General features: G+C 48.3%; 2 protein-coding genes and 1 non-coding gene across 7 annotated transcripts; all 3 read left to right on the forward strand.

Moving 5' to 3' along the window:
* Positions 1-141: 141 nt before the first annotated feature.
* Positions 142-2,996, forward strand: si:ch211-119e14.1 (cilia- and flagella-associated protein 251). Of its 2 annotated transcripts, XM_030338258.1 has the most exons (3): positions 189-344; positions 1,201-1,406; positions 1,760-2,996. In XM_030338258.1, the coding sequence occupies exons 2-3, from the start codon at positions 1,389-1,391 to the stop codon at positions 2,492-2,494; spliced, it is 753 nt and encodes a 250-aa protein (XP_030194118.1). In that variant the 5' UTR covers positions 189-344; positions 1,201-1,388; the 3' UTR covers positions 2,495-2,996. The 2 variants fall into 2 exon arrangements, with proteins under 2 accessions (XP_030194120.1, XP_030194118.1); XM_030338260.1 differs by lacking the exon at positions 1,201-1,406 and having other exon boundaries at positions 142-344.
* Positions 2,997-3,208: 212 nt separating this feature from the next.
* Positions 3,209-3,280, forward strand: trnaa-cgc (transfer RNA alanine (anticodon CGC)). The gene has a single exon. It is a non-coding gene; the product is annotated as a tRNA-Ala (tRNA).
* Positions 3,281-3,657: 377 nt separating this feature from the next.
* Positions 3,658-22,294, forward strand: dtx4a (deltex 4, E3 ubiquitin ligase a). 4 transcript variants are annotated; one of them, XM_030338080.1, is made up of 9 exons: positions 3,658-4,003; positions 4,773-4,990; positions 7,022-8,195; positions 16,748-16,809; positions 17,206-17,367; positions 17,480-17,541; positions 18,114-18,434; positions 19,066-19,155; positions 19,667-22,294. In XM_030338080.1, exons 2-9 carry the CDS (start codon positions 4,783-4,785, stop codon positions 19,895-19,897), a joined length of 2,310 nt encoding a protein of 769 aa, XP_030193940.1. In that variant the 5' UTR covers positions 3,658-4,003; positions 4,773-4,782; the 3' UTR covers positions 19,898-22,294. The 4 variants fall into 4 exon arrangements, with proteins under 4 accessions (XP_030193940.1, XP_030193941.1, XP_030193938.1 ...); XM_030338081.1 differs by having other exon boundaries at positions 3,660-4,003; positions 7,028-8,195; XM_030338078.1 differs by lacking the exon at positions 3,658-4,003 and adding an exon at positions 4,024-4,630.
* The last annotated feature ends 1,264 nt before the right edge of the window (positions 22,295-23,558 follow it).

Raw genomic sequence — 23,558 nt, forward strand, 5'->3', positions numbered from 1 at the left:
GTTTTACAAAATATAGTTTTACATCATCATCCAACCATATATATCACGGTTAAAGCTAGTTCTGTTGTTGGGCGTTAACTGTGTGCAAAGAGGCATAACTAGTTCAGATTCAGATTTCAGTTTTGCTCTTGCAAACTCATAGTTGTCGACCTCAGGCTATGACGCCCCTTTCTTAAAAAAACCACAGAGTGTGTTTGTGTTGGCGGTGCTTTACATTATTGGTTCTCTCACTCTACCATTTTTTCACAGCTAGACTCACACACCCATATCCACCATCATGCCTTATAGTCAAATCGACTAGTTTTATCCCTGGGACTCTTCCACATGTGTTACCACCACAACCGGTAAGTGACTTTAATCATGAGCTATCATGCACACACAGTTTTACAGTTTAAGAGTTTATTTTTTTAATCTTTTGAATGTTAACTTTGTGTGTTTTGTATGTGAGTGCATCAGTCATTCACATCTCGGTTCCTCACCCTACCATCGCAAGTCATCCCAGATCTGGTGTGACTTGTCCCAGGCTGTTTAGAGTGAATAATTAGGTTTTAATTTAATCTGATTGGAGGTTAAACATGCTACTACTCCAGAGTGCATCTTAATTTTCAGAGATCACTGAAGGCATCTACCAAATAACAATATCTAACTTCCAAACTCTGCCTGCTCATACAATATCTTTCTCTTTTTGGATTGAAATTTAACGTGAATGCCAGGCAGACCGATCTGATCTCGAGCCATTAAGGCAGGAAACGACAGGTCTTTGAGAAGTGAGATGCACATTTAAGCGCGCTGGCTTCCTGTCATACCAGTTGACCGCAGTGCTCAGCCGTGCACAATCAACCCCACACACACTCACACACTTCCTGTGCAAGCGCCGCCAATAACCTTGTAATGCAAATGGGAAGCGAGCTGTTGTTAAGTTTAGACGTCTTGAGAAATTGACATTTAAAAGTGTAATGTACAGTACATCGAAGAGGGTTGGGGTAGGATGGGATTTCTGGATGTCTCGCTATTTCATTTCCATTTTGAAAAAGGCATTTGGTCAATATTCTAATAGTTATGAAACGTTCTCACTTTAAAAAAATATGTTTTAATTGATGTTCTGAAGAAATGCAGTAAAAACGCACCAACAAAAAACAAAAAATACAGCTTTACCTCCTGATTTTATTTCACTAATCAAAAGCCAAACGGCCTTTTCAGAATCTCTGAGGTGGATTGAGGTGAACCTCGATGGATTTTCTGTTTCGGAAAACATTGCAAAAAAGAGTCAGCGAGACGAACTACCACCATAACCTCAACCACAGCAACAATCAGCAGGGCTTCCACTGAGGGCCACGCTTCTCTGCTGCAGTGACCCACTCTTAGAGACACTCTTCCCCTGCTCTGCAATGAATCAACCCGGCGAGGTAAGGCTCCTCCACAACGACAGCCAGTGCAGTCCATCAACAAGATGCTTACAGCATCCCCTCTCAACTGGGTCAGTTTGCCCTGGCTACCAGAGGCCTCCACATTAATTGGACGCTCGTTTGCAGCATTGAGGGTGATAATCCTAACGAGATTTAACAAACCCAAATCCGGGGCGCTTGTACTCACTACAATAACTGTAATAGTTATTGTGATAAGCCATTCGGGGATTTGCCCGGCACACCCCATGATGGATGGGGCTGGTGACCACGGAAACCCACTTCAACCCGCCCTGGTACTCAAACCCTCCAATCACGTGTCGCCCCCCCCCCCCCCCCCCATTTCCCTCCTACAGGCGCCAACCATGACATTTACAGACGAGACCACCAGCTTGAAGACGGTGCTCCTGCTGTTCTTCTGCCTCCTCTTCCTCGTCTTGCTCCTCCTCTTCCTCTACAAGAAGCTCAACAAGCAGACGGACGGCGAGTACACCGTCAGCAACATGGTGCTGGGGGAGGGGGGTCTGCGGGACCGCGGGAGGGAGCTCCTGGACCGCGGGAGGGAGCTCCTGCGCGACGCCTGCCTGACCCACCTGGGGGTCCGCCTCTGGGCCGACCGGGACGAGGAGGAGGACTCCGAGTCGGGGGTGGGGCGGGAGGAGTGGGGAGAGGAGGGGGAGGAAGGGGAGGAAGGGGAGGAGCAGGAGGGGGACAGCCGGGGGAGCGCGAGCGACGAGGACGAGGACGAAGAGGAGGAGGAGGAGGAGGAGGAGGAGGAGGAGGGGAGGAAAGGCGAAGACGTGCCGGACGGCCGCGCCAATGTACCGAACGACAAAAACCCGGCCTGTGAAAACACCCAACTGATCGTGGTGGTGGAGCAGACGAGGGGAGGGTGGGATGGGAAGGAGGAGGTGGAGGTGGTGGAGGTGGTGGAGGTGGTGGTGGAGGAGGTGGAGGAGAAGGCCGGGAGCAATGAGGAAGAGGAGCAGGGGCCCGGCTTGATGATAAACCTCAAGCAGTTCTCCGGGGGGGCCATGTGGTCGGAGGACGATAAAGATGACGGCACCATCATCGACCTGACAGTGTTGTAAGACACAAAACAACCATGGGGGGGACGGGGGGGGGGGGACATGTCAAGGTCCTAGACATGCAGACTTCCTCCAAGCAGCTATCGAGTGAAGCCAGGGGTTCATGACCTTCTGCCCCCTCCTATCTCCTCCTCCTACCAAAGACCTCCCCAAAATGTGCCAATATCTCATAACATGTTCATCCAAAAGGCAAATACAGCATAGATGTTTTTGTTAATATAATCAGGGAAGTATTGGTGCAATTAAAGGCTGGTAGGTCAACATGAGCTTTCTGCTTGACGCATGCATTTTGAAAAATAAAAATTATTGAGCAATTTCCTCGTTTAGCCTCATAGCTGCAGCACCGGGCAGCGTAGTGGCGCCCCCTTGTGGCCCGGATGCCTCACTTTGCAGCTTGTGTTCATATAAGTCCAACGCACTTCAGGAAGGTTTAATATGACTATTTACAATTCGAGTTATGTAACGCTTTGTAAATGCAAATGTGAATAAATTACTTTGCTACGGAGTTTTTTGTGCTTCGAGTCATTTAAAAGAGTTGTCCTGTGGAAATACAAAGCTTAGCATAACATCTGCAAATGATCAACGTGCTACCAGGAAGTGGACTAGAGTAATCTGTTACTAATGTAATCTACATGCATCTACTTGTGTAACATCTTAACGCTGTTGATAATAACAGCTAGCTTCATATACTATTTTATCCTCATTTGTAGCCAATGGGGGGATGTAGCTCAGTGGTAGAGCGCATGCTTCGCATGTATGAGGCCCCGGGTTCAATCCCCGGCATCTCCACCTCTTTTAACACTTTTTGAAAAACATAATAAATAAGGCAATCATGTGTGAATGTGTGTTCAGTAATTAGCTACTAGTAGAAAGATATATGTAAAACATATTGCAAACATTTGAAAGGGTTATGCGACCGACCCTGGTTACCGAAAAACAGCAGTTCACCATTGGACGAATATTCACGGAACTAAAAAAGCGCCCGCTTCTTATTGGTCTTGACGGGGTTTTGGGCGTGGTCGCGACCGTACGCACACAAATGTCAGGCTCCACTTTCCTCTTGGAAAGGCCCGGTGTTGCCAGATTGGGACAGATTCCTCCCTTTTTTTTACTCGAGACGCGCTGAAGGCAGGGTTGCCAGATCGGGAATTGGAAAATCTGGCCCAATCTGGCAACTCTGGATAGGCCAGCCGTGCCAGTGCTGGATCTCAGTGTGGCTCTCCTCATCAACACGGGTGGTTCTGCATTAATGGGCCACACGTAGACACCATGGAGCATCCAGCACCACCGCTCCCGTCCGCGGCAGCATGTAGGCCAACGAGCGTACGGGGATAAGACATGATCAGAGCAATTATGTAACAGCCACTGGATCTTCTCTCAAGAACGGCATCACAGCATCCCTGGACGTTTTGGACGTATCGTGATGGATTATCGATAAAGAGGCCAGAATACCCCCCCCCCCCCACACACACTTGCTTCGGAGAGACCGACGGCGACCCGAACCATACGTTGGTAAATATGTTGGTTATTTTAATCTTAAAGAGGTCAACCAGCTCGTTGGAGGCTGTGTGCACGGCCGTAGCGGTACTATGGTTCCCACCGTCCACTCCAGTGATGAAATCGACATCCAACAGGGGTGTACACAAACTGTGTACACATTAAAAAAAAAAAAAGCCCAGAAACTATGATCTCACCATCAAAGCAAACTGCGTTCATCACCCGCCACCTTACGAGCGTTCAAACGGGCATCGTCTCTTCATCCTCACCCTGACTCGACTGTACCATAGAGATTATTTCAGTAGACGTCACGTCTATCTGCATAGGGGAATGAAATGCAATAAACCTGCGAGGTTTGGTGGTGGAAAATAATGCCCCACTGTCCAAGCTCTCCGGGAAATGGCGCACACCTCAAAACCAACATGGAAGGTATATTTATTTATCTGTATGCCACTGCCACCGCCACTGTCAAAGCGACGATGTGATGCTCGTATCTTAAGGGGGGTGGATGGTGGTGGTGGGGTGGGTGATGGAGGGGGTAGGGGAGGTTGGAAAACAACAGAAAAAAAAATATGAGCCACATCTGGTTGGCAAACTGTCTTAAGATGGATGCAGAGGCGGCGCGCGTAAAAAAATGACAAGGTATCCTTTCTTTAAATGGCGTCCCGGTGGTGCGATACGTGCGTTATGGTGTTTTTATACATGGATGATACAAAAATGGCGTGTTGTCATTGTGTTCCGTGTGTGTGTGTCCCCCACTCCCCATCACCACCCCCCCTTGCAGCCGGAGTAGAATGTTACTAGCCTCCGCGGTGGTGGTATGGGAATGGCTGAACGAGCACGGACGCTGGCGGCCCTACAGCCCGGCCGTCTCTCACCACATCGAGGCGGTCATCCGCTGCGACCCGCGCACCGCTAGTGTGGTTTTGGGCCAGGTGGACCCGCGCCTAGCGCCCTACATCATCGACGTGCATTCCATGCACCAGTTCCGTCAAGACACAGGTAACAACAAAAATAATGGATAATATCATCTCCTGGCCGGAAAGGTTTTTATTTGTGTGCGTCTGTGCAGTTTGGAAGTGATGTGGGAATATGGGGGTGCTGCTAAATGTGGCGATGAGCTAGGAGATGTTTTGCAAGGCCTTCATTGAGCCCCTATACACGCCCGTAGATAGAAGCTCCCCCAAGCCATGACAGGCTTGTGTTGTTGCTTTAAAGGCCAGATTCTGTCTACGTATCGTGTCAAAAAAGGGTGTACCGTGATCGTGCATGTTATTAGAAACGTCCTCCGATTGCACGCACAGCGGCTGTGTCCGCGAGAAGACGAGCGTTCATGGATGCATTGTGTACAGGTGTCACACATTGTGCGTTTGAAGCTCTCTGGAAGTCGATCTTTTTTTCACCCGCGTATTTTCGTCGTGTCCGCCCTGAAACTCATGGCATAGAGAAGCGATGGCTGTTTAAACCGTTTCCACGGGGGCTTTTTTTTTCTTTGAAGTCATAATGAACGCTGAATCGAAAGAAGGAAAAGCGGTCTCGAGGCAGGTGAACATGTGTCTGGCGTCACAACACACGAATCGACATGGCAACACGGTGCTTATTGTTGTTATGAGTGGGGAAAAACCGAAATCAAAACAATGTGTCCGCTGATGCAAGGAGGCCACCATACGACACACACATAGCGACGACGTGTGTGTGTTGGGGGGGGGGGGGGGGCAGACAGAATCCAAAACAGATGAGAATTATCGAGAGAGGTGGAACTTTGGCTCGGAGGGCCTTGTGGCTCCCTCCGCCTCGGCCCTGGAGCTGACAAAAGAGTTTTGTTCATTCTGCTGCCTCCAGTTACCACTTCCAGCCCGAACCTTGGGTGAGAGGCAAAGGGGGGAGGCAGGTGGGAGGCCTGCCCTAGTCTAAAGGGAATCTGGAGGAGCTGGAGGTTGAGGTGGAGCAGGAGAGGAATGGTTGGGGGGGGGGGGGGGGGGGATTTCATTTCAGAAGTTTAGGGTGGTGAACAAAATGGTGCTGATGATCAGATGTTTGTGCCAATGCCTGACAAAAGCCTTTTTCAGCAGGTCTGCTGAAATCCCTTTCTAGGGGGAATCTGAAAGGATTTATTTGTATTGCGTTGTCAATCAAAGGAAGGTGGGGTTCTCCGTTGGTGGTGGTCGCCGTGGGTTGCGTAAGCATCCAGTTTATTAAGCTGTCGATTCCCATTAGGTTTAGAAACAATATTTACACCATGCATGTTTGTGGTATGAGGATTGGGAATGCGCAAAGTTCCACTGGACTCCCTGGGAAGACAAACATTGGCTTTAGGTCGGATCAAGGCCGACCAGCCAATGGGAAGCCAGCACACAGTGTTCCGTTACCAGGGCCGACCCGATTGCCCAAATTCTCAGTGAACACACACAGACATGTTGAATTTGGGAGGACTTGTAATCTGCTTGTGCACGGCAAACAGCTCTGTGTCCAATCGTCTCGCCTCCGACGTCACCGTAACAACGGCAACAATGACTCCATTCACCCCTCCACCGTCCACTCGTATCTGTCGATCCGGGGACACTCGTTTACAACAACATGCTCGTCAGGGCTGCGGCTAGTTTTGGGTGTGTTTTTCTGCAAGGGTTTTCAAACCAAGGGTAGAAGACTTGTTTATTGTAATGATGGCTTATTTGAGAAACAGAGAATCCAGTGCTAGTATCATAGTGTTTTGTAGCGAATGCTTATTTGCATCTCCCGTCCCTAGCAGGGCTTTTGTAGGGATGCAATAACGTACACGGTACGAATAAGATAAACAAGATTAAAACAACAAGCTACAAACAAGGTAAACTGAGCGCAGAGCAGCGAGAAGCAATAAAGCGCACTTGGAAATTAGTCAGCAACAGACAACGAAGACGCCTTATTTACATTTTTCTTTACATTTCCATACAACGCAAAAGTAATTCGTTTTCCGGGCCGGATTGTAGTAAAATGGCCGCTGGTCTTGGCGCCGCTGGTCAGTGGTTGGTAAACTGCTTTGTGGGTGTGTTTTGGGCCCAGGTACCCTTCGACCGGTACGCCGCAGCTTCTACGACCCGGCCTCGGCCCCGGGCCAGGGCTGGCAGTGGGAGTGGGAGAACGACGCGGGCAGCTGGACGGCCTACGACACGGAGGTGGGCATCGCCATCCAGGCGGCCCGCGACCGGCAGCAACCCTGGCTGGACCTGGCGCCGCTGGGCTTCTGCTACCTCATTGACTTCCAGAGCATGACCCAGATCAACGGGCAGACGCAGCGCTGCCGCCGCATCCAGCGCCGCTCCGACCTGGCCTACCCGCTGGTGTCGGGGCCCCTGCCCAAGTCCCAGCCCGCCTGGGGTGGCGGCGGCGGCGGCGGTGGCGGCGGGGGCTCGGCGGGACTCATGGGGATCGGGGCGGGCGGGGGGATGGGTGGAGGCGGAGGCGGAGGAGGGATGGGCCCGGGCACCGGCAACGGGAGCGCCTACCCGAGCGGCGCGCTGCCGGCCTCGGCCATCACCTCGCTGGGACAGCCGTGCGCCTGCCAGCAGTGCATGCTGGTCCTCAGCGTCAAGGCGGGCGCCATGTCGGCCGTCCACACGCTGGGGCGCCGGCCGCTGCCCAGCAAGCCCCCCAGCCCCAAGCTGGGCGGCTACATGTTCCAGGGGGGCTCGTACTCCCTGACCCTGCCCCGGCCCCCCTCACTGACGCGCACGCTCTCCCCGCACAGGACATCCATCATCGGGGCCATGGGGGGGGGCGGGGGGGGAGGCGGCGCTGGCGGCGGGGGGGGCGGGGGCCCCTTCGGACACTCCCTCTCCTTCCTGGGCTCGGCCACGGCCGCCCTCTCGCTCTCCTCCACGCGGCCCCCGCCCCCGCCCCTCCCGCCGCCCCCGCCCCCGCCGCCGCCGCCGCCGCCCTCCCACCCGCCCTCCATCTCCCTCTCGGCCTCCCTGGCCCCCCCGCACGCCTCCGGCGTCTCGGCCGTGACCACGGCGGCGTCCATGCAGACGCTGCCCCTCATCTCCACGGGGGCGTCCAGCTGCGCGCCCTCCCCCTCCGCCCGCGTCCTGGGCCCGGTGGCGTCGTCCGCGGCGGGGGGGGCGGCGGCCTGCGCGGCCCCCCTGCCCCCCCGGGCCAGCCTGGCGGGGCTCAGCCGACCCGCCCTGCAGCGCATCGCCATGGCCCAGTCCCGGGCCCTCATCGCCTCCGGGTGAGTCGCCATCTTGTCTGTTGTTGTTGTTGTTGTTGTTGTTTGGGTTTCGGCGTTGTATGGAGGGGGGGGGTTGAGTTTGGGGGGGATGCCGCTTGAAGTTGTTGTTTCCTCTGACCTATTGGAACGTCCGAGCCGGATGTTGCGTTGACATGGCAACGGTTGAAGTCAGATGTGGTCATCGTTAGGCTGGTCCAGTTTCCGCATGTTTACGGGTTATCTTTCCATCCATCCATCCGTCTCTCCGTACTTCATCCACCCCTCTGTCATCTGTCATCATCCATCAATCATCCATCGGTCCGTCTGTCCAGCCTTTATCCACCCCTCTGTCATCAATCATCCATCCATCCATCCATCCATCCATCCATCCATCCATCCATTTATTCATGTTCTTTCATGCCAGGCTTTTTGAAGTACATAAAGTTCTGTGCCTTCACCCAGGGAATGTGAGCGCGTTATGTAACCCACTGAACATGAAGACATGCTCTCGTGTCCTACTTCACTTAGAGGTCCAGACGAATACCAGACCGAGGAGCCTCTAAGAAGTGTTCCTTTGGTGTTGTCATACTCGTGAATAAAAAGTGTACTCTGTATTTAGGTTATATTTAAACTGGGATCAGCTTATTTGTGTCTGTCTTGATGTCGACTCGTCGTTTCACGTATTTTATTTTATTTAATTTTATAGAGCTGCAGAGAGGATGATTTGTGTTCGAGTGTGCGCATCGTGTGCACACTCAAAACCACATTAAAACACACTATTCGACTTTAGCATTTCCTTATGTTGTGGTGCTGCTATTAGCACATATTACATTTTGACCGGAAACAGAATCTCTCCATGCGAACGTGTAAAGTAATGACGGGGGGCACGTGAGGAAATCTGTCTGCCACCTTTTGTGTTGTGAGCCTCTTGCGTGTGCAGGGGATTGTGTGCCCTACATAATCATAGAAGGAAATCTGACATCAACACTCATTAGTATTCATAAGCCTTTAATCTATGTGACAGAGTCCATTCAGTGTAATAGACTCTGTGGGATAATACGATGTGTGTGCTATGGTCTTAAATAGGCAACGTTCACACACCGAGCAACACGTTGTCTTAGTTTTAGCGGAAGGTGGTGGTGGTGGGGGTGGAGGGGGGGGGGGGGGGGGGGGGGGGGGACGAGTGTCAGGTGGAACTGAGCGCTGCACATTGCTTTTTCTGCTTGTTCTCCTATCCCTGTCCTAAGTCTGCCCCCCCCACTCCTAAACCCCACACACGCACGCACGCACGCACGCACGCACGCACGCACGCACGCACGCACGCACGCACGCACACACACACACACCAAAAACAAATCAAGGATGACAGAAGTGAGAAAAGCCTGGGAACTGTGTGTGTGTGTGTTGGTAACTGTGGCAACCATTATGAACCCAGAATCCTGCTTCTCCTTTGTGGAAACATTTGGAGACAGGAACGGAGAGTTTAGCTGTGTGTGTGTGTTTTGTGTGTTAGTGTCTTGAGGGGACATGTGTGTGTGCTACCGTGTAAGTTTGGGTTATTGCGATTCAGAAAGGTGTTTTTGTGCGTGTGTTTGTGCGCGCACATCCACTTTCCACGCAGCCGCTCGGGCCATGAGCCTCATTCACATGGCTCTGAATGCCTTGTTTAAACGACGGAAGGTAATTTGTGAAGTAGAGCATAAAGACAAACGTCTTCACGCTACCACGTAGCGTCGAACAACAACATGGGCAGACATATTGTTGTTTTAGCAAGGGGATGAGAACGAGATTAACAGAAGGTCGCATCAGCCACGGCTCGTGGACGGGTAGAGCTAGTGAGCGCGTTAGTTGGCTCGTTAGTTACCCTAGCCTAGCTCCTAGCCTCGAATCATGTAAGGTCCTGTGGTCGTCTAGACACAATTTCTTTTTTTTATATTCCACAGTCTAAAAAGACGATACCAGTCCGGTTGATCAAACCAAATTGTGGAAAAATGATTTTTTTTTTCAGCAAAACAAATACCAAAGGGATTTGTCAAACATGTCTTTGTACCGCTGGTTTAGGTGAAGCCCATAGAGACGGTAACCATGGTTTGATAACCCGGACCGGTGTTGTCCTCTTAAGAGAGGACCATTTCGTTGGGGGATGAAATAGGATGATTGATACATGGACTGCTTTTCTTTTACTCTATTAGTCGTATAAATGTGGGGTTGCTGTTGCTTCTGACGCTGTCTGAAACCATGTAACAGTCGTCAACATCCACATTTTTTCATCAGAAGGCATTCACACAGTGACTTCTATAGTCTGTCATCCTTCTTCGGTCTGGAGCCAACTCGCCCGAGCACGGTGTCCCCCAACGTGGTGGTCGTCAAGGAGAGCTGTTCTTCAAAGGCACAAAGTCGTTTTCACGTACAAATAGTTATATAGGCCCTATATCTATATCTATAGATTTATATCTGTCGTTATATTATTTATATTTTATAGGCACGAATACTTTGAGATGGGCCACAGAAATTGCAGTGTGACTCTTCTCTAAAGGACCGGTGACTTTATTTCAGAAGAGGTATACGACCGGTTTTCTCATTCACTGTAGCCTATTCACCTTACCTGATTTCCTCTGAATAGAAGCTACTTCTAGTTCCGCGCCGCGTTCTCCCCCAAAACAACACCTTCTATAAATACAAACAAAAACACCTCTTTAACAGACGCGTCTCCACCTCCCGCCGTGAATCATAGTGTATTATCTACATACGGAAACGCGAAGCAGTACGACCCCGAAACGGTTCCATTCAGCTCCTTCCTAACGACGCTTCCCAGGGTCATTAGCACGAGTGTGTTTCAGCAGACCAGAGGGTGAGCGACCGTATGCTAGTGTTGTGCTGCCCTGTGCTAAAGCCGTGCCGCTCAAAACACGCACACGCTCACGCACGCACTCAGTTTCAGTCCACTTTACCGCTATTTAACACTGAGATTAAATTACAGCCGCCTAAATGGAGCCGGAAATAAGTCATTCAGGAGTGAGTTAGGAGAAGGATTGATTCTGGTTGCCACCGCGGGTTTTAGTATTCACCCAGGAGTGACCACAGCGTTTCTCTGGGTGCGTCTTATGGGGGGTTAACTCTTTCCTTTGGTCCATTTTTGGTCCAGAAGTCTGGATATCGGGTTTTGGGTGTAACTAGTAGTGCAGGGTATTCAAACCACCATGAACTATCCCAGTCTGGAACGTTTGTGGCACGTAGCAGCAGAGAAACTCCTAGTCGGCACGGCAACAAATTTCAACAATTAAAAATGCATGCCAGATGGCAATTAGTATTTCAGGCTTGAAATGTTATTGATATGATGGTGCCATGTTTTGATTATGGATGGTTTTCTCTGACTATACTTGCCATAGATATTAATAATGTATATCACAGGGAGCGGCAAAAGTCCCCATATTTATTTACTTGCTCACACAAACTTTATGTACGAATTGAATCCATATTTTAAACATAATCAGAACCCAATGCATAAATAAATTCTGAACCAAAGATTTGAAACTCTTTTTAATTGGATAAGCATTAAAAATTGACATAAAATGCTGGATAAATGAAAAGTGACAATGCACGTTCTCATTTGGCTTCAGAGCGAAATTTCTTTATTTTTGCCATTTTAAACTTCTTTCTTTTTGACATTTTAAAGACATCCTGACTGGCAGGCAGATGTTATTTTCCTTCTCATCTGAAGGTCACCAGCGTTTCCAAAGCAAATGAATCCCAGAGTCGAGTAACTAAACATTGTGTCGTCATTGTGCGGGTGCCTGCAGAAATCAACAGCTGTATCCCTCTTACTCAACGATTACACATGTTCAGACTTCAACACGGTTTCTAATATCGTTAACCTAGCAATCATTGGTGCTTGGCACTTGGTTCTATGAACATCCTTACTGTACCGACAGAGATATAATGTTTCTCCTTCGTGTAGAAATGTACTTTAAGTCGCTTTGGATAAAAGCATCTGCTAAATGCCCGCAATGTAAATGTAAATCTTCATTCGTTTTTTTTAGGGGGTTTCAACAGTTTGACTTAGTTGCTAGCATCCTAGTGAAACGGAGCAGATGGTCCACCAAGCCATTTCCAAGTGACTGTAACCTCCTGAGATTAACTCCGGCGGCGAGAGTGGCCTTTGCTGAGCCCACCTGCTGTGGCTCCCGTTTCCACGCCCACTCAGATGTATTGTGTCAGCGGAACAAGAACAAGTCAGGCCTTTGAGTGCTTCTTCAACATCAGATAATGTGTTAGGCTCAGGATTGTGTTGCGCTTTCATCTCTGTGTGCAGTTTCTCTGTTTCCATGTGTGCATGTAATTACATAGATGTTTATTTGTGTGTGTGTGTGTGTGTGTGTGTGTGTGAGGTTGTGCGCGTACTTACACGTGTTTAAATGAGCAGCATATGCTTCAGGCTTGTTCGGACCCATCCTCCAATGATCCAGATGGACTGTAATGCTGCTTGATTAGCCCGGAAAACTCTTGTGTTGTTTCTGCCACCTATTCTCCGAACACCTTCCCTTTCTTCACCCTCCTACGCCCTCCCCCCCCCCCCGCCCCCCCTTAAGCTCCTCAAAATATCATATTTAATTTTTTTTATACCCACGTTGACTGGGTACGGCGATATGGAAAAACCGTTTGTCACAATAATCATGGAGGATTCTACTCCATTATGTTAAGAGCGAGCCTGGGAACCAGAAGAATCTCACGAGGTCATGTTTCATTTGGTTTAGATAAGGTCTGGCTCCCCTCACATAGAGAAGGATTCCCTTGGGGGGGGGGGTTCCCCGGTGGCTCACCGGGCAGAGCCCGTCACATATAGGCTCGGTCCTGAACACAGCGACCCGGGTTCGACTCCCGTCCCTGGTCATTTGCTGCATGTCCTCCCCTCTATCTCGCTCTTTAATAAAGCATAAAAATGCGAAGGAAAAGATTCCTGCCCGGTACTATTAGATGGACCGACCGACCAATCACAGCCGTTGATCTAACATGAGGCGTGATAAACATGATGACCGTGTAGAGGAGCACCGTGGAGGTGTTTACAACAACAACCTGGCTGCCGCTGATGTCGAAAGACTTTTTTCGTCGATCGGGGCTGCGTCATCCGTTTCGTCGCTATTGGTTGGTTGGTTATCCGATTGCGTCCAGAGTCATTTTGTTCTGCGCCCGTTGGTGACGCCCCTTGGAAATAAAAAATGAACGGTGAGGTTCCCCACTAATCACAGTTTGCAATTCGACTGGCGGCCAAAGGCTAATAAACGATCAGGATATGCTTATGAATTTAATCTTATTGTGGACATTCTAGTTGCGGGTCATTATATTTTTATCACACTTTTTTTGTTTTGTTACTTTAAGGGCATATCTTCCATCATAATTGACTATCAAACTGATCCTGATAAGTGGACTTCTATCACAACTATACAGTACCATTCGAAGACGATATACAATACAACTCAGACCATTACTGCTGAAACACTACTGAACCATTGTTGACATTGTCCGCGTGGGTCATTAAGTTGTGGAGAATAGTGTCAACACAAATGGTCACTCCCTGTACGTAATCCTCCATGATTCAGCCTGCGTGTGTGCTGTGGATCACACACACCAGATTAGTGGGAAGATTAGCAGAGGGGTCTTCTGCTAATCAGAGTGTGAACTAGCCCTCATCATCATTATCGTCATCATCAACATCATCATCGACAGTCTTCATCATCGCCATCCAATTAAGTCGCTGAACTCTTCACTCTGTGTCCTTGTTGCGTTGTAGAAACTTGTTCGCGCAGCACTTTTTATATATGATGCAATTATATATTTCTATTATATTATAAATATACTTTTGCAGTTGCTCCAATATTGATTGTATTCTTTCTAATATTGGTTGTTATCCGCACCTGTGAGTCGTGAGTCTTGTGTCTCCGAGTGGGAGAGAGAACCTGGGCAGAACTCGCCATAATTATTCACCATCCATTCGGACACAAGGACACAAAACACTGAATGGAAAAAAACACAAAAGGTGTTGTCCCACTTGAGGCACCGCGCAATTAATCAACACATAGCTCAACACACGGGCGACCTTAAGCTGTTGTTCTCCCAACCTCACGGCCCCGGAGGCGTGAAGTCGTGAGAGCCCTGAGGTGGTATCCGCCAGGTGAATGAAACACTGTTTGCGTCACTAAGCACCAAGGTGTCATTAACGAGCATGTCGTCGACACTGGGTCAGGTGAGCGTCCTAAATATAGACGCTCTATATCGTGGCGCCGTTCGCTGACTTCAGCGCTTCCGTCTCCTCCCTAATCACACAGAGGAAACCCCTCCCTCTCTCTCTCTCTCCCCCCTCCCTCTCTCCCTCTCTCTCTCCCTCTCTCTCTCTCTCTCTGGCCTGACGTCATCCGCGTTGGCAATCCTCTCGGAGGTGAAATCCGTGGCGTGACTCACTACAGACTCCTCCCACACCCGCGCTGGCCCTTTAAATGTTGGCCTTGATTAAAGAGTGTCACCTCCGAACCACCACTGGGCCGTCGTCCTCTGCGTGTTGGAGGTGGATGACAGCCGCTTGCGGTTGGGTTAAACTGATACATTTTGCGTGACGGTAGTGACTCAAGAGTTGTATTGGTCACGTACATGTATGCATGTTGGAAATGCAGTGAAATGAGAAGGGGCAGTGCTATTAAAGATTGTGTAACGTTCAAATATTAAATATTAAAAAATGTGGTGACAAATAGAATAAAAATAAGAAATTTAATAACAATTAAAACAATTAGCCCTATATAGAATAAAAAATCTGTAGTATTTGAACATTTAAAATTTTGCAAAAACAATAAATAGAGGTATTCTGTACAGTAAATATAATAAAAATAATCTAATTTGAGATAATCTATGTTCTATCTATGTGTCTGCGTTTGTGCATGAGTTGGACAGCACTGACCAACACTGTCATGAATACTGTAGGCATCACAGGTTGTAATAGACCTTTATCATAGAGGGTAACACGGGTGTGGCTTTCTAACCCTAACCCTAGGTAACGTGCCCATCATAACGTCATGAGATGCACCTGCTGTTGCACCTCTGTGATAAAGACCTCTTGTAGACGTTCGACGCCCAACGCTAACATTATGTATATCACACTCCTGTGATGCCGGATGCGCTTAATTCTGCGTATGGTAGCGCGTCGTCGTGGTGACGCAGTGAGTGACGGGGTAATCTCCACCCTCAATGACGTATGAAGGGGGGAGACTTCCGGGGCAGGAGTCTTCCAACAGATGGAAACAGGTGGATAAGCCCTATAAAAGGTGGAGGCTAGGCTCAGACGCTCCCACATGAGAGAGGGAGAGAGACAGAGGGAGAGACAGAGCGGGAGAGAGGGACAAAGAGAGCGACAGACAGAGAGAGAACGAGAGAGAGTGGGAGAAAGCGACAGAGAGAGAGGGAGACAGAGAGAGGAACAAAGAGAGTCAAAACGAAAGGGAGAGCAGGAAAGAGAGTGAGAGAGACAGACAGGGGAGAGAGAGGGAGAGATAGACGTAGAGACAGTATTACTCACCCATCTCAGAGGTAAACTAAGCGGGAGAACAAGTGGGAGTACGGATATCAACACAGGAGCCCTTCCAAATTGGCTCTGGAGTAGGATCCTGATTTTGCGTTAGAGAAAGATGACTATTATTCAAACAGGCAGAGCGTGAGTATTTGTAAAGTAATTGTGTTGTTCTAGATTTGTGGTTTCACATTTGGGCCGCATTGTATTTAATTGAGTGATGGGTAGATAATGTGATGTCAATATTATGGTGACAAACATGGAAAATAAATGGCACAAAAAGGTTTCAGAATTACAATTTCTAATGTGTTATTTACACACATACACACACACACTTGTTTGTGTGTGTATGTGTGTGTACGTGAGTACACAGCAAGCTGCAACCAAGCTGTTATTAAGCTGGCGTGTGTGTTTTCTTTCATTTAAACATCACACGTATATTGACACTGGCTTTTGGCTGTATGACAGATTTTTTTATTAGTAGTTACTCACTTAAAGACACAAAGGCATGGAAATCCACGTTTATAGTCTCGTCAGCCGATAAAGCCGGTCTTCACCTCTGTAGGGAAATCCCACTCAAAAAGCAGTTCACAATACAGTTAAAATAATAAATAAAAGTGTACCACTCAAATATGCTAACAAAGATAAAACGCACCACTGCGAGAAACATGCCACACTCGCGCCTGTGTTTAACACCCCGACCACAGCGTTCCTTAGGGTCCGGTGCCTCACAGACTGTAGCCTTACTTGGCAACGTAGCCGCGCGACTCGTGGATGTGTTAGCGCCGCATGACTCAGCGAAAAGCTCCTTAACCTGCTAACACCGTGAGGGCCACGCGCTAGCCCGCAGCCGTCTGTTGACGAGGCGGGTCATCGACCTGTCGTCGTTGTTGTTATTGTTGTTGTTGTTGTTGTTGTTGTTGACGTCTGCATGGGGGACTTCTGTTCTGACATGTACTGCAGCTTTAAAAAACGTTTTGTTTTTTTCTGAATGTTTGTATTTGTTTATTTCTCCCGCCAGGGTTCCGACGGTACCGGTGAAGAACCTGAACGGGTCCAGCCCTGTTCATCCAGCACTGGCAGGTGAGAAGAATTCGACCAAACCTGTCTTTACGTGACTAGAGTCGGGAAAGTCTTGCAAAAAAATGAAACCAGAATGGCACTGACTTCTTGACAATGCACTATTTTCCTTTCAAAGTTTAACTTTAAGCTAACACAAGCGTGAATGTTAACTTGTATGCATAGAGTTTCATTTTTTCTTTTCTTCTTGAAGAAGATAACCTGGCTGGCGGGCCGTCCTCACATCCGACACTGCTCTCCTTTGTCTGAGCGATTAGTATCAGTGAGGTTAGGTCGAGTGCTAAGGTCTAGCGCGTCCCCGGATCTTACCAAATACGGTCGACAAATTATTTCCAGGATGTGGAGTTTTGAGAGCTGCATTCCAACACTCGCCCCTCTCCCCCTGCTGGCTGTGCCTAGGTATTACAGGTATCCTGATGAGTGCGGCAGGACTTCCTGTCTGCTTGACCCGCCCCCCCAAGCTGGTGCTCCACCCTCCTCCAGTCAGCAAGAGTGACATCAAACCCGTGCCGGGGCTTGGCCACTGCTGCCGCAAGACCACCAAGAAACAGGCCCGCAAAGGTAGGTAGAAACCCCCTCCACCCCCCCTTTTGAATGGTACGGTCCAGTCTTAACAGGACAAGACATAATCATGGTCAGTCCTAGACACTTTACCGTCTGTTTTGACTTCTAGGCAAGACCCCCGAGGAGGTGGTGAAGAGGTACCTGCAGAAGGTCCGCAACCCCCCCGAGGAGGTGAGGACCCGAGCCGCCGATGACGTCCTTTTCTGATGTCTTTGTGATCTTTTTGATGAGTGCCATGGATATTGTTAACATTGCCATACTACTCCCACTGCTGTGAATGGAACAACACCTGCTACTGGTATTTGGGGAATTGATTCATCTTGAATGTTTCTCTCGTTCTCTCTCTTTTTCTCTGTTCTCTCTCTCTCTCTCTCTCTCTCTCTCTCTCTCTCTCTCTCTCTCTCTCTCTCTCTCTCTCTCTCTCTCTCTCTCTCTCTCTCTCTCTCTCTCTCTCTCTCTCTCTCTCTCTCTCTCTCTCTCTCTCTCTCTCTCTCTCTCTCTCTCTCTCTCTCTCTCTCTCTCTCTCCCCCTCCCTCCCTCCATCCATCCATCTCTCTCTCTCCCCCCCTCCCTCCCTCCATCCATCTTGTTTGTGTGTGTGTCTATCTGTTTCTGTTTATCTATCTCTGTCTCTCACACTTCTTCTCTCTCTCTCTCTCTCTCTCTCTCTCCCTCTCCCTCTCCCTCTCTCTCTCTCTCTCTCTCTCTCTCTCTCTCCCTCTCCCTCTCCCTCTCCCTCTCAGGACTGCACCATCTGTATGGAGGCCCTCGCCGGGCCCTCGGGCTACAAGGGCCCCGGCGTGGGGGGCATCTCGCGGGCCGAGTCGGTGGGCCGGCTGGCTCAGTGCGGCCACCAGTACCACCTGCAGTGCCTGGTGGCCATGTACAACAACGGCAACAAGGACGGCAGCCTGCAGTGCCCCACCTGCAAGACCATCTACGGCGTGAAGACCGGGAACCAGCCGCCCGGCAAGATGGAGTACCACGTCATCCCCCACTCGCTGCCCGGACACCCCGACTGCAAGACCGTCCGCATCATCTACAACATCCCCCCTGGCATCCAGGTGGGCTAGGCGCACACCGCTGGATGCGGCCCCCCTAGACACGCCCCCCCTGGACAGACACACCCCTAGACACGCCCCCCTAGACACACACACAACCTAGACACACATACCCTAGATATGCCCCCCCCCTAGACACACACACACACCCTAGATACGCCCCCCCTAGACACACATACCCCTATACACCCCCCCCCCCAGACACACATACCCCTAGATACGCCCCCTTAGACACGCCCCCCCCTAGACAGACACACCCCTAGACACGCCCCCCTAGACACAAACACCCCCTAGACACGCCCCCCTAGACACAAACACCCCTAGACACGCCCCCCTAGACACAAACACCCCTAGACACACACGCACCACTAGACACGCCCCCCCCTAGACAGACACACACCCTAGACACACATACCCCTAGATACGCTCGCCCTAGACATACGCCCCCAGATACACCCCCGCTAGACGCGCCCCCCTAGACGTGCCCCCCCCCTCCCCCCCAGACGCGGTTCAGTGTTGATCCCGGGCCGCGGCAGCGTCGCCGTGTTGTGTTGTGGTGACTGAGTGGAGGCGTGTTCTGCTGGTGCTGGAGGTGCGTGATGGCTCAACCCTGTTTGTTGTTGTTGCACGGCAGGGCCCGGAGCACCCCAACCCGGGAAAGCCCTTCACGGCGCGCGGGTTCCCCCGCCACTGCTACCTGCCGGACAGCGAGAAGGGGCGCAAGGTGAAGGACGGCGCAAGGCGCTCCGCCGTCTGGGGCGCGGGCAGACCTCCCTGCTCTCGCTCTCCTGCTCTTTCTGTTTCAATTAGAAATAACTTTATCGGCATAAGGTGCAGAAGCAGATGACAATTAACCAAGGGGAAAATATTCACGTAGATTTTTGTTTAGAACTGCTATCATATTTGTATGTAGTGATATCTGTATGTGTTAAAGGGTCCTACATACACATATTATTCAAGTGATTTAAATATGGTTTTAATGTATGCCAAGCCAAAGTAAATCATCAAATGTGAAAATATTCAAGAATGTAAAATGTATGATGCCAATCTAATACTGGCCCTCGCTCTCTCATCCCCCCTTCTCTCTCTCTCTCTCTCTCTCTCTCTCCCTCTCCCGTCCTGTCCTGTCCTGTCCTGTCCTGTCCTGTCCTGTCCTGTCCTGTCCTGTCCTGTCCTGTCCTCCTCTCTCTCTCTCTCTCTCCCCCTCCCTCCCTCCCTCCCTCTCCCCCCCCCAGGTCCTGAGGCTGCTGCTGGTTGCCTGGGATCGCCGGCTGATCTTCTCCGTGGGGACGTCCAGCACTACGGGCGAGTCGGACACGGTCATCTGGAACGAGGTCCACCACAAGACAGAGTTCGGCTCCAACCTGACGGGCCACGGCTACCCGGACCCCGGTCACCTTGACAACGTCCTGGAGGAGCTCAAGGCCCAAGGCATCACCGAGGAGGAGTGTCTACCCAAAGACTGAGGGGGCGGGGACTATCGCCTGAGCCAATGGGAGAGCAGGAAGGGGAGGTGTGAGGGGAAAGACAGAGCGAGACAATGAATGGAGACGGGGCCAAAGGTGGGGAGGTAAGGGTCGCTCGGCAACCAGAAGATGAGGTTTCCTGAGACATCGGAGCGACGTGAGTGACGTGAGTGTACGAAACAATGATAAACCGTTGCCGAGGTGTCGGGATAGATTCGCCAAACCCCGATGAGTTTGTCGGAGGAAAGAAAACGTTTTTCTTGTTTGTTTTTTTATTGAGCAGTGACGGTAACTACAAACAGAACTGACTTGAGAGTGGATAAAAGGGAGATGAAGTACGACTCAAAAACAAAACACACACTCATTCAAGTGCGAAAACTTTGGACACCTTAAAGAAAAATAGAGAGATAGAACTCCAGCTCCAACCCGTTGGGATTCAGAAGTCTCGACCGACTGCATGAATAATCACTTTTCCTACGCTAAATGGGGAATCATTGATTTATTTCCTTTTTTCCTGAAACAACAATGGTGTCGAGATTGCAACGGTTATTCAGTGAAGTGTTGGGGATCACTGTGCACATTCAACTGTGTTTAGATTTAAAAAAAAGAAACGTGTCATTTATACTGTGGAGTTCAGAAAAAGGATATCAAGAATGTAACTAACTCTTAATTTTTCTGATTTTGGGAAACGGTGAAGTTAGCCAATAATGCTGCTATATGATATCATAGTCGAGGGAAAAATGAAATGAACTTGAAAGAGAAGGGAAAAAGGGGGAATTTTCATCATAGAATATCAGTGTTTTTCTTTTATATGATAACAAAGTTGTCGATGGACGGTAGGTTGAACAAAGGTGAAAAAATAACAGATTTACAATTCAGAAAACTGCTTTTAAAATATTTCAAGTGTGGGACTGAACATCACAGCATGGATGTTTTCTGACCTCTAGTGGTTCGTGTTGGGGATTACATTCCTTTTTAGGTCGTCTAAATCCTATCATTTTGAAAATGCATTGCTGTATAATATGAATACTTGGTATGTTATCTGACGTTGTTTCCATTGATATCATTTATATATACTTTTACATGCCATATTTAACAGCATACTTTGATGTGACAGAATTATGACAGAGAGAGAGAGATGGAGAGAGAAAGAGAGCGATTGATGGCTAAGGATAAGCTGGTATAGCTGTGATGATTTTCTATACTACTTGCCAACCCCCTTTGGTAAATCAATTTTAGATTTTAGGTAAAGGCTGCACATATCAACGTTACTTAGTGTGTCCGAGCAGAGGCACACAATGTGTTTATTTTTTTTCCTATTCTTTCCTTGGGTTTATCAAAAGACAGATCTCGAATACCTCCGTTCCAACCGAGGGGGTTAGGCCTACTGATTGGTTATACACCAAACAAACATTTAGCGCCATTAGTCTTGCACAAAGAACACTCTCTGGACTCCTTATGAGTGACTATACCGTTTCAAACGAGACGCTTAATCTCGTCAATCGAAAAACAAACACCCACTGTTATCACCTCGACAAATATAACCCCCCGTCCTCCGTTATATGAGAAACGGTTAGAGAACGACGCTCTAGAAGCAAACCATCAGCTCGACTTGTTTTCAAACGGCCCTGTCGATTGGGCCACACGGCGCTTTTACTTTAAAATACCCACAACGATGTGTACTGGTGTAGGCCGATGTGAAAACTAGACATTTATACTTTCTATTTTATGTATGCGCTGTTTGTATGTGTTTTATGTGCACAAAATTTACATTAAACGTTTTCTAAGATACAACTACAGATCAGAGCCGCACTCTGGAGGATTTATTTATTTAATGTTTTGTTTCATGTCATGTCTGGAGGTTTTCGTGAGTGATTTTTATTTTGAAGTGCAAACATTTCTGGTTCCAACATGGTGAAGTACGGCCCCTTTTAGTTAAAAGTAAAATATTACTTGTGTACACTGTAACAGCATGTCATTTTACTGGTCTATTTTAAGAGATGCATTTTTTTGGTGGTTACATTTCTGTCCGAAAACCAATTAAATTCTATTCTCTAGAAATTAGCCCAGGATTGCTGATTCTTATACACATCTCATTGCAATTATTTTAGGAACAATCGGTTCTTGTGGCCACATATTGCTTTCATGCATAAAGTGTCTTATTTTTATATTCTCACTGTTTTATTCCCTTTTCCAAAAGAAATGTTAATCTAGTTATCCTTCGCTGAGGGCAGTGTTTTGAATCCAAAGACTGTTTTTATTTTTATTTTAAAAAGCTGGTAAATGAAAACTGTACAAATTAGGTGGTGATTCAATGGCCGCAGTAACATGTATAAAAAAGTTGGCAACTTGCATTGAATATTCAGTACAGTGGGACTATTAAATTTGTAAAAATGACCCGTGTGTCAGTACAGTTTTGTGCAGGTGCCTGTCTGAACACTAATTGGATTTTTTTTTAATTTAATTCACGGCAGTCCCTTTTCACATTTTAACAATTATTCAGACCTCTTCAAAGAAAACGGCACTGATTTACCAGACTCATTGACAGCAAATATGTGACTTATTTGAGGTTAAAGGGTTAAAATAGGCTACTTCAAAATATAAAACATGTAACAGGCTGCCAATTATTAACAACTAATGCATTCTTGGATCGGACTACATACTTATTGAAATAAGGATTTACATGCAATGGATAATCAAATATTCCACTTCGCTAAAGTGTTATTAAATAGGCATGTAGGCTATTGCTACTTGAATAAGTGTGCATACATTATGTTATCAATCTCCCAAATTAGATAGGCCAACCAGTGACAAACATAACATATGCAGGCTGTATTGAACTAACTGTTTAACCCATATTTTTTATGCATGAAGAAATGCCAACAAATGTACAAAGAAAATGACTTGCTGGGACTTTGCTCTATGTAAGCCAATTACATTATGTTAAATAGCCGGCTTTTGAATGACTCCCTTAACTCTAGATTAGTCTGTCTACTCTCTTGGATTACAAACGTGGATTATGTCCACCTAAATGGAGGAAGGAAACAAAGGGAAAATAACATTACCAAGCCTGAAACATATAATGTTACAAATTGGAAGGTTTATGAATAAGACCTATTTATATATTTTATGACAATGGGGTCCATCTATAAACTGCAATTATATTAAACTTAAATAATCCTTCTAAAGGAAAGCAGATCTAACAGCAAAAATGTTAGAATCATAATTCCACTAAGAGGATTCCCTCAGGAATTTGACATCTAGAGGGCCATCTGTTACTCAGAGTCAACAAGACCACTCAGACGTAATACTGATGGTACACATTACAGAAGACCCCTTGGCCTGGCCCATGTCACATCAACTCTCAAATGATCATTTCATTCCCAATTACCAGAGCTACCAAATTGCGTATATGCAACAATACATCGGTCAATCGCCCGACTGTCAGTTAAGTTTAGGAGCAGATGGGCAATGATTTTGGCCAGATCAGATGAGCCTAATCGGGTTGAAGTCGTGTTAAGACTGACAGAGAGCAAAAAAGTGGCACTAATTATAATGAAGATAAAGTGAGATGAGTCAAAGATCTGTGTAGGCCTGCTACCTCGGTGGGAATGGGGGGAGAGAGAGAGAGAGAGAGAGAGAGAGAGAGAGAGAGAGAGAG

Source organism: Gadus morhua, chromosome 17, assembly GCF_902167405.1.
Source record: "Gadus morhua chromosome 17, gadMor3.0, whole genome shotgun sequence".
NCBI lineage: Eukaryota > Metazoa > Chordata > Actinopteri > Gadiformes > Gadidae > Gadus > Gadus morhua.

Bases quoted from the DNA above. Each gene is read 5' to 3' on its own strand.
- dtx4a (XM_030338078.1), top strand. The intron at 16,810-17,205 runs GTGAGAAGAATT...GGCTGTGCCTAG, and splicing joins TGTTCATCCAGCACTGGCAG to GTATTACAGGTATCCTGATG. The intron at 19,156-19,666 runs GTGAAGGACGGC...TCCCCCCCCCAG, and splicing joins ACAGCGAGAAGGGGCGCAAG to GTCCTGAGGCTGCTGCTGGT.